We start from the raw sequence: 10625 nt of genomic DNA, 5'->3' as shown, positions 1-10625 counted from the left end.
TCCGAATTCATTATGTGTACCCAATCGTGAACCTCTTATGCGTAATGGGTCTGAAAGCAACCTAAAACATCTGGATTATATAAAATTGTGCCAAAACAAAATAATTATATATAAAAAGCTAGATTAGCAAAGTAACTGTAATCAATAAAGGGGATTTATTGTGAGAGGAAGCAGGGGCAGAAGGTGGAAAGGTAGAAGTGGTATTGATTGTTTTTACTTAGAATAGATAAAGGTTATAGGCCTACTAATTTTGCTTTCAATTTTTTATTTCTTTCAATGCTATATAGACTATTTTCTTTTCAAATTTTACCAGAGTACTTCGAGACATTTTAAACATCAGTTGTTGGGTTGTATATACAAAAAAGAGCCCATATGCCTAGACTAACGGGTCAAGCCTGGCCCTCTTCTTTAGTTTGTAATGACAATGGTTAACCTCAGCAGCTTAAAAATTGGTCAGTTCAGCATAAAACACACACATGCAAACAAGGTTTTGGGCAAACCGCTAATATCAGACTGTCAAATATTGTTCAAGCGCTCATTCAAATGCTGTACGCTACCATCACCTTCAGCTGTGAAATTGAGCTGTAGGACTTCATAAAGCTGCACTAAAATGGTTAAATACTAACTGTGATAGTTTATTTTAATCCAAAATTTTAGTTATTGTGTATGTTGTAGAATGTCTTTGTTCAAACAGCACAACCAGAATGCTGCTCAGCTCTTCGGAGGCTCTGCTTTTGGAGGGAATAAACCTAGTGGAGATAATAATACATCAGTTACTGGCATTTCAAATAGTCCACAGGATAGACTTGTTAGGCCTAGTTCAAGTTCTTTGTTTGCTAAGAAGCTTGCCAACACTTCAACATCTAGCCAACCTTCTCAACCCCGACCAAATACTGTCTCAGCTCAGTCTTTTTTTGCTAATGCCGTCAACAAACCCTCAAACTCATTGTTTGGTAAGACCACTTCTACCCAATCGGCTTTTGGAGGTAATTCTGGAGGTAGTTCTGGAGCACACTCGCAAATGACTGAAACTAACCTCCCAAGATCCAATTCTAAAGCTGCGCCTATATTCAACAGCTCGGAAAATTCCAAGCCAAAAACATTGTTTGGGAAGAAAGTTCAATCTCCCGCGAGCCATTCAACTGAAGATTACACAAGATATTATTCTGCTTTGACTGATTTGACACCTGATGAACTTGCTGCTTTCAAAGCTAGCAAGTTTACTTTTGGGTGTATTCCTCTTAAACTTCCACCTTATCAGCTTTGTGCAGGCTCATAGTTTGATGGTTTCTCAGTACATTTCAATCATTTTTAGCTGTTTGGTGCATCCTTTTTTATTAGTGCTAGAACTTTTGTATTGTTATATATTCCGGGTTGTGCTGTCTGAAAATGCCATGGCATAGATTACACCCTATAAGTGGAAGGAGGGACAACTACAGAATTAGTTTTACCACATGGTTACCCAATTCAGGTCTGCTATAATCTGCATAGATTATGTGTTATAAATTTCTTTTTTACAAACACAACTAAAGTATATATCTGTATGAAGCATTAAAATACTCCTTCACTAACTTTCGGATGCATGTATACCGAATAGGGAAGAAAGTTTTTACAACATTTACCTATAATTTTTTCCGTTGGTTTATAAAACGCACCAATAAAGCAAACCAATAGTTTTGATTTAACAGATTGCTCAGGTTTCGGTACTAGGTAACTCGACATTAAAAAGCCTACTCTAGCGAAAGCTGTTAGGAAGACTAGCAAGGAATTGAATTTAATGTTGTGCTAATCATCAACATGCTTGTAAGGGTTTAATTGCTCTGTTCAGTGTGTCCCTAAATTCACTATGTTTCCATGATGCGCATAACTCGCAAATTTGAGCCAATCCAAAAGCTATCCGCGTCATGGAAACGGCATGAATCCGAAAGCTAAGCGAGTTTTGCCACCACAAAACTTAAGCGAATCTATCGTGTTTGCGAATCATGGAAATTGCACTTGCGAATAATGCACATTAGAATATCGATGGCTATTGCATTTAATACATTTTCACGCTTCAGTCATTTTTATTTCGATTTGCGCAATCTCCAATGCCCAACGTTCCGAACGATTGCTGCTAAGCTTAGCCTGACAAGACTGCGTAGCTATTTATAGTCATTAATTAGGCTAATACTTGATCTATGGGGTCAAGCGCTGGCGTTAAGTCTGCATCGGCAAGTGTTCATTAAAACGCTCGATTGCAAAGTAACTCAACTTGCGAATTATTCGAATCATGCGAATTATGTGAGTAATGGAAACATAGTGATTGACTATCGTTGTCTAGTAGCGCTTAACCAGTAGCAGAATTGCGATTTGGAAGATGGGAGTTATGAAAAACCGCATAGTTATAATATAGGAGTGAAAGAAAGGCTTGAGACCTCAGTGAATTCACAGGGTAGACTTAAAATGAAACAGTCTTATCAATTGATCTAAATCAATTTTTAAATTGATTTAGATCAATTGATAAGGCTGTTTCATTTTAAGAGGCCACACCAATTTTGGCTTCTCAACTTTCTATGGCAACAATTAATATCAGTCTTTTCAGAATAGTTAAAAAGCTAACATACCGGTATACCAATTATAATCATTTATGCCTTCGGCTAAATGAAACCAGAACAAAGCCCACCCTCAGTTTTTGACCACAAGTTGATTCTAAATCATTTTGTTTTAAAACTCAAACACGACTTATGAGCACTATTTTACACCATAAGCTAGCTTGCGAATAGCAGGTAATCTCACCACCAAACATGAGCGAAGCGATTGGTTGGGAGATTTGTGATAAATGCACATGTGCACACAACTCACGGAAATTATTCATTAATGGTCGTCGCAAACCCATGGTACTACGGCTGCGCTCAATATTGCAGTACTGCCAAGCCGTTTTTAATATCTGCAAAATTAAGTAATAGGCCTACATTTTCTTATAGATATACATCTATTTCTATGACAACCAGCTAAAATTTGTTTAGATTTTCAAATTCAGCATATTTCTTTAGATATAAATACCGAAATCTAGATAAATATCACAACCTCTTGATATTGGTTGCTATGACCAATGATATACAGCCCCCAGCAATATATATATATATAATTATATATATATATATACGTATATTAAACCGCAGTTTGCCATATTACTTCTAATATTGCATTCTCCTGTTGTAGGGAGAGATATAGACACAATATTTTCCTTTCGTTATTGCTGTTTGTTGTACATAATAACTAGAGATGCCCCGATTCTAATTTCACCAACCGATTCAGATACCGATTCGATATACCGATTCTTAATGAAAAATAATCCGATTCAGACACCGATTCAGATTCTTTTGTCTTGGATAGATAGTTGTTCATTTGTTATGCAAGTATAAATATAATGCAAAGAAAATATAAGTATTAATGTATTTATTTGTATTTATGAAAAAAGATATACATGTACAGTCAAACATGGATAACTCGTCCATGGATAGCTCGAACACATGGTTAATTCGAACATTTCCTTTGGTCTGTTCCCACGTAATGATAAATTGCTATAGATAACTCGAACTCAACACTGTTAATTCAAACTGTTTTTTTGCCCAACGGCTACCGAAACGGTTGTTATCGCTTTAGAAAATTACTTTATTCAAAGCCATAGAGGTAAACATCATCTTTTCGTAATTCATAAGCGTCGTTATTACCACCATCGGCAAAATATTTTTGTCAACGATTTTTCTAAAAGTTTGGTGAAAATTGATTTATACTGCGATACGATGAATAACACGGGCTAGCCGGGTCACGCGCGCAAGGATTTTCGCCACGCACATACAAAACAAAAATCGCATGTTGTTTTGTATGTGCGTGGCGAAAATCCTTGAGTGCGTGACCCGGCTAGCCCGTGATGAATAGTTTTCCGATGTTGATTCCGTGTTGAATCAACGTCGGAATGTTGAATGTTTAAAACGTCTTAAAATTGGTGTAATTAAACGTATACGTTGTCTGAGCTACAAAAACTATTCATCGTTTGACCTAAACACAGAATACGTGTGTACATTCAATAAGTATCTATTAAAAAAGCGTGAGTGATATAGAATGTACCGTAAAACCTCGTAAAACTTCTAATTGAACTGCCTCGGAGTGTTGCTCTTAACAAATCCCAGGTAAAGTAAGGTAATCTGCATAAACTTCAAGAAGAAACGGCAAAATTGATCATGGGTAAAACCCCAAAAGAAAAAAATGTCTTTTCTTTTGAGCATTTCAACAACGATCAAGTTTTGCCAATGTCAATCTAAAAAATGTCCTGGCAATAACATCACCTCAAACAACAAACCAATCTCAAGTGATAGAAAAATCTCTATACTTTTTGATAAAAACGTTTTAAACTTTACATTAGAAGCATTTAATTTGAAACAAGCCATTTGTGCTTTTGATTTATATTATAGTTTGTATATGTACATGTATCTACTAATAAATAAGTAAATATATGGACTTGTGACAGTGCTCTGATAACTTGAACGCTCTGATAATTCGAACACTTTTGCTCGGTCCCTTGAAGTTCGAGTTATCCATGTTTGACTGTATATATACAGTGAAACATGGATAACTCGCCCTCGGATATAGCGAACACATGGTTAACTCGACTGGATTTGCTTGGTCCGTTCCCACGCAATGATAAATGGCTCTATATAACTCGAATTCAACACTGTTATAACGAACTGTTTTTTGCCCAACGGCTACCGAAACGGTTGCTATCGCTTTAGACAATCACTTTATTCCAAGCCATAGAGGTAAACCTCAACTTTTCGTAATTCATAAGCGTCGTTATTACCTCCATCGGCAAAATATTTTTGTCAACGACTGTTCTAAAGGTTTGGTGAAATTTGATTTATACTGCTATACGATGATTAGCACAGGCTAGCCGGGTCACGCGCGCAAGGACTTTCGCCACGCACATACAAAACAAAAACAGCATGTTGTTTTTGTTTTGTATTTGCGTGGCGAAAATCTTTGAGTGCGTGACCCGGCTAGCCCGTGATGAATAGTTTTCTGACGTTGATTCTGTGTTGAATTAACGTCGGAATGTTGAATGTTTAAAACGTCTTAAAAATGTTGTAATCAAACGTATACGTTGTCTTAGCTAAAAAAAACTATTCATCGTTTGACCTAAACACAAAATACGTGTGTACATTCAATAAGTATCCATTCAAAAAGCGTGAGTGATATACAATGTACCGTAAAACCTCGTAAAACTTTTAATTGAACTGCCTCGGAGTGTTGCTCTTAACGAATCCCAGGTAAAGTAAGGTAATCTTTGCAAAAACTTCAAGAAAGATCGGCAAAATTGATCGTGGGTAAAACGCTCAAAAGAAAAAGTTGTCTTTTCTTTGAGCATTTCAGCAACGATCAAGTTTTGCCAATGTCAATCTAAAAAACGTTCTGGCAATAACATCACCTCAAACAACAAACCAATCTCAAGTGATAGAAAAATCTCTATACTTTTTGGTAAAAACGTTTTAAACTTTACATTAGAAGCATTTAATTTGAAACAAGCCATTTGTGCGTTTGATTTATATTATAGTTTGTAGATGTTCATGTATCTACTAATAAATAAGTAAATACATGGACTTGTGACAGTGCTCTGATAACTTGAACACTCTGATAATTCGAACACTTTTGCTCGGTCCCTTGAAGTTTGAGTTATCCGAGTTTCACTTTATTTACACACTGACATACCGTGCATCTAATAACAAAACAGTCCATGTTTTTTTAAATATGTTATTATTAATGGTAATTACAGTTAGTGTTACATCTTTCTCTGTGATAATGAAGCCTCTCTTCTACTGCTGAACGAACTGCTGCACCTGTACAAGTCTAAAGCAAATAAATGCGTCTTCTAATTACCGTTAGTGATTCAATTATCTCAGTGAGACGTCTTTATCTTCTATCACTATCGATGTAGCCAGTCGTACTAAAGGACTGACTTTAAATGGGACATACACACAGATGATATTACCTCTAGAGCATATCAAAGGTTAGGGATGTTGAGGAGAGTATTACACGGAGCACCCAGAAACGTCAAAAAAATTGCATAACTTAGTCTGTGCAGGCCCGTTTTGGAATTCGCTTGTGAGGTATGGGATCCATACCTCATAAAACATGAAACACAACTGGAAAATGTCCAGAGGCGCGCTGTGCGTTTTATTGCGGATCTTAAAGGGGTGGAAAGCGTAATTATGGCCAGAGACAAATTAGGGTTGGAATTGCTTAAGAACAGACGGAAGTCGGCTCGAATGGTTTTACTTATAAAAATTCTCTCCAGCAGTGTGCATGAGTCTTTAATCAATAATTTTAACAATATACACAATGACACACACTCACATCATACCAGATCGGTATCCAATGACGTACCTAGGGCTGTTCCAGCCAGCAAAACATTTTATCATAACAGTTTTTTACCGAGAACTTCTCGCGACCTACGAGGAAATTTTTACCCCACTTTTTATAGTCATGATTTTACTTACTTCGAATATTACTTGACTTTTATTGAAAACATTTGAACTAGATCTAGATACGTACATGATGGCCCTTTTTTCCTCGGGGATCGAGGTCTTAGGGTTCGATTGACCAAGACTCGCACGCTACAGATGATGGAGGGCAGGCTACACACCGATAAGCCACTGAGGTTATTTCATGCGATACAAACGATACATCATATCGTTAGGATCAAGAGAGAGATAGATAACTTTATGCATTTTCTGTTCAAATTACTTTCGCAATGCTAGTAAATAGAAACATTACACCGCATTCTTGTTGCTCGTTATGGTTCTCTTGTTCGTGATTGGCTGCAACAAATCATGTCGCTGTAATTGGGAAATACCGCACTTGGTGATTACGTCCTGACTAAAGCCAAAATATTGCGCAGCTGTGTGGATGTTTATTAGGCTATAGACATGAAATAGATTGTGTGACAGGCTTGGAAATCATTAGATAACAGCAAGGAACTTGCAGCTGATGATTTGTTATTAAAGTAGCAGGCTAAAATACAGGTTTCTGCTAAATAGTTGATATGTAAAAAGTATCTGAAGTGTCCGATTTTTTAAGAAAAGATCGGCCGATACCGATTCAGATACCTATTACCCATATCGGCACCGATACCGATATTGAGATCGGGGCAACTCTAATAATAACACCCAGTATATTACATCTACCATTGCAGTTCTCCTATTGCACTGCAGTGCTATTTGACAGCTAATATTGCATTTTTCAACCAGCAGTACCCTTTCTTTTTCCATTATCACTTTGGTCGTGGGCTGTATGACAGGGGAATTTCTAGTATAAATACTATAATGATGAGAAGCCTGGGGAATGCATTGATATATGCACAGCAATTCCTAAGTCTTGCCGTCTCAGATCTTTGTTTCGATGGATATAATACAGAATAGTTTGCATGCTTTAATCTGTTGAAACAATAAATTAGTACCTTAATAAACTGCATTGGACACCGATATAAAGAAAGAGAATGAGAGAAAGGTCGAACAAAAGATGGAGAGAACAACCTAAAAAAGAGAAGTGAATTTGGTAAGAAAATGGTGAGGCCATTGTCTAACATTGAAAACAGATATGTGCTGAACATGACACTGCGAAACAAAATAACTACAGTTCAGTAGGACCTTGAGATATGAGCTTGATTCTCTTCAGACCCAAGCCCGGATTCCAAAATAACTAATGAATTTTAAATTTTGGCATCGGACACCATGCATATCCAGGCATCATATAATAAAAATATATGAAAAACCCCAAACCCCAACTAGCCCTGAAAATGGATGGCGCTGGAGCGCGCGGCCTATACCGGGCCGTCGGGGCAACGCGTGTGAAATGCCAGGCCCTGACGAGTAGGAGGGCGTGTCGGTGGCGTAGAAGCGTAGTGCGCGAGCACGCGTGGAGCCGCCTTCAGTGCAGATCTTGGTGGTAGTAGCAAGTATACAAATGAGAACTTTGTAGACCGAAGTGGAGAAGGGTTCCATGTGAACAGCAGTTGGACATGGGTCAGTCGGCCCTAAGAGATCGGAGAGTTCCGTTCTGAACGGGGGGAGACGCGTCGCGTGCCGCGCGATCGTCCGAACGCGCGAGAGAGCGCGGCACGCGCTCGCGCGCGGTCGACTCCCGATGCGATCGAAAGGGAATCGGGTTAATATTCCCGAACCTGGAAGTGGAGATCGGGCCCTCGGGCCCTCGGGCCCCCGTGCGGTAACGCGACCGAACTCGGAGACGCCAACGTCGATCCCGGGAAGAGTTCTCTTTTCTTTGTTAGGAGCGGACTCCCTGGAATTGGCTTGTCCAGAGATAGGGACGTTGCATCCGTAAAGCGTCGCGCCTCACGCGGCGTCCGGTGCATCGGCGTTGGCCCTTGAAAATCCGAGGGAGGCAGTGTAATTTTCACTCCAGGCCGTCCACCAAAATATGAGTCATGGCAATTACTGACCAAATAAGAAGCCCAGTTAAACGCTAAAATATGACTAACAACTATCCTGGACAGTAGTAATAAAAATTTGCAGAACAAAAACCAGTGTTAGACACATAAATAGATAAATAATAATCGGGCACAATAATATTATTTAGTTAAATTGCCGGAGTGAATTTTCTATGTACAAGGATTGTGAAGCCATAAGGAGATTGTTTTGAAGCAGCCATTCTTGGAGCCATTAATAACTATACGACGATGAATGCATTAGGTATTACATTGTAGAGAAGCCATCTTTGTTAAGTAGATTAGGCTCAGTGTACATCAACCATTATGTTTATTCAGTCACTTCTAAAACCTCATACCTTTGAACTAGCTGTGCTACCCAGCATTGCTCAGGTATTGCAAATCAGCTTATAAACAATGTGAGGTAATGAGAGTGGCCTGCTACTTGCTATTAGCCTGGCCATTGGTTATATTGCCAATGGATAATTTGAGTAAGCTTACTAATAAGAGCTACCAGCTTCTCGTGACGTTATGCCATCACCCTGCGCAGTAACGGGAAGTTATATTTATTTGCTCCCATATAGCGGAATATATCGCCTAACGAATCTATCAAGCTCATGCGGCTAAATTGATCGGGCGTCAAACTGGTGAACCGGAAGGTTTGAGATCAAATCTTCTGCGATACAGATTCTTTATTCCAAGATTTTAATAGCTATAGCTGGAACTACTTACATACACACAAACTTTGAGAAATAAATATATAGATAACCCTGGCTGTATATATATTTAAAAAAATACATAATTATATATAGAGGAAATAGAAGACTGGAAGTCATGGTGTTCCTGGTAGAAGGACTGAGAAGAATCTCATCTAGTATAACTGAGTTGAAGCAGCTAAAATTATTGGCTGTTGTGAATGGCAAAATGTGTGTAAATGGATAAACATGCACTCCAACTCCCACCTCACTTGACAACCCCGATTCTCAGTTTCCACCTTACATTTTGCCATATATCATGGGTAAACCAAATTTTGCGATATTTCTAACGATTGCTCCGCTAATAAGTATTGAAATGTGCTCAGGGTATCTGGTGCATCACCAGTAATGCTTCAGATTACAGTTTTTTGTTGAAGCTTTGAAAGTAATACCATCAAAATAATTAATATATTTAATATAATAGTTAATTGAATAACTATTTCTTCACTTAGAGTAGTTCCGTGTTGAACTCGGTTTAATACTTCGACGCATATGAAAAACAGTTGGCAAAAAGTCTGAAGTCGAAGGCATTAATATCGTTCTTTCCGAAAGAGACGATGACGATCACTTCGCTCCATACAAGGGTTAAAACTAATTACCCAAAACTCTGACTAGCTAGTGAAACAATACAGTGCTACACCATATTTGAACGTCACTTCTAATAAAATGCCACTATTGGGAAAAGGTTGAAAAATACAGGGTCAAATAGAGCTTTTACTGCATATGTGTTTACTAGCCTAATCTGTTAAGCATTTTAGAGAGTTCCCTGTATGATATTAAAAATTAATATACAAAAATGTGACACCTGTTTAAATTACTAGTGAAGTGGTTGGCATAGACAAATTTTCTACTAAACTATGCATTCTATATTCACATATATTATGAAAGTGCAAAACTCACCAGAATGGTTTGCATAGCGGGACTTTGGAGCATATCCAATGTGGAGACACTTGGAAAACTTGTAATACTTCTCTGCAATGCATTGATCTATTGAAGTCTACAAACTCATTAAAGGATAGATGCTAGCTCACAAAATTGAAACGTTTACATAAAAAATGGGTTTTTTCAGTCTCCTGACAGTTGTTCAACATTAAAGATGTGATTGCGTCAAATTTAAGTTGATTTCAAAATAATTTTATTTTTTTGTCTATCAGTTTATATGTGGTTCGTTGTGTTAGACAATCTCATTGTCAAGATATTTAGAGATTAAAATCAAAAAAATTGATCGCGGTAAAAACGCTCAGGCCAAAGAAACATGCCCAGACTGTTGTGGTATGGGATTTATTAGGCTCAGTCTGGGCATTGGTGTCTGAGCTCTCTGAGCAGTACAGGTGGTCTTGGTAATTACGGTGAGTGAACAAAGCTGAATAAAGCTAGTGGGTAAAGCTAAT

The 10625-nt window shown here is 37.9% G+C and overlaps 1 protein-coding gene across 1 annotated transcript; it reads left to right on the top strand.

The window, feature by feature from the left end:
- Nucleotides 1-676: 676 nt before the first annotated feature.
- LOC137388338 (nucleoporin NUP42-like) lies at nucleotides 677-1279 on the top strand. The gene has a single exon (XM_068074823.1). The coding sequence runs from the start codon at nucleotides 677-679 to the stop codon at nucleotides 1277-1279; it is 603 nt and encodes a 200-aa protein (XP_067930924.1).
- The last annotated feature ends 9346 nt before the right edge of the window (nucleotides 1280-10625 follow it).

Source organism: Watersipora subatra, chromosome 2, assembly GCF_963576615.1.
Source record: "Watersipora subatra chromosome 2, tzWatSuba1.1, whole genome shotgun sequence".
Classification (NCBI taxonomy): Eukaryota; Metazoa; Bryozoa; class Gymnolaemata; order Cheilostomatida; family Watersiporidae; genus Watersipora; species Watersipora subatra.
Note: the sequence above shows the minus strand (reverse complement) of the source record. Positions and strands in the feature narration are given on the sequence as shown.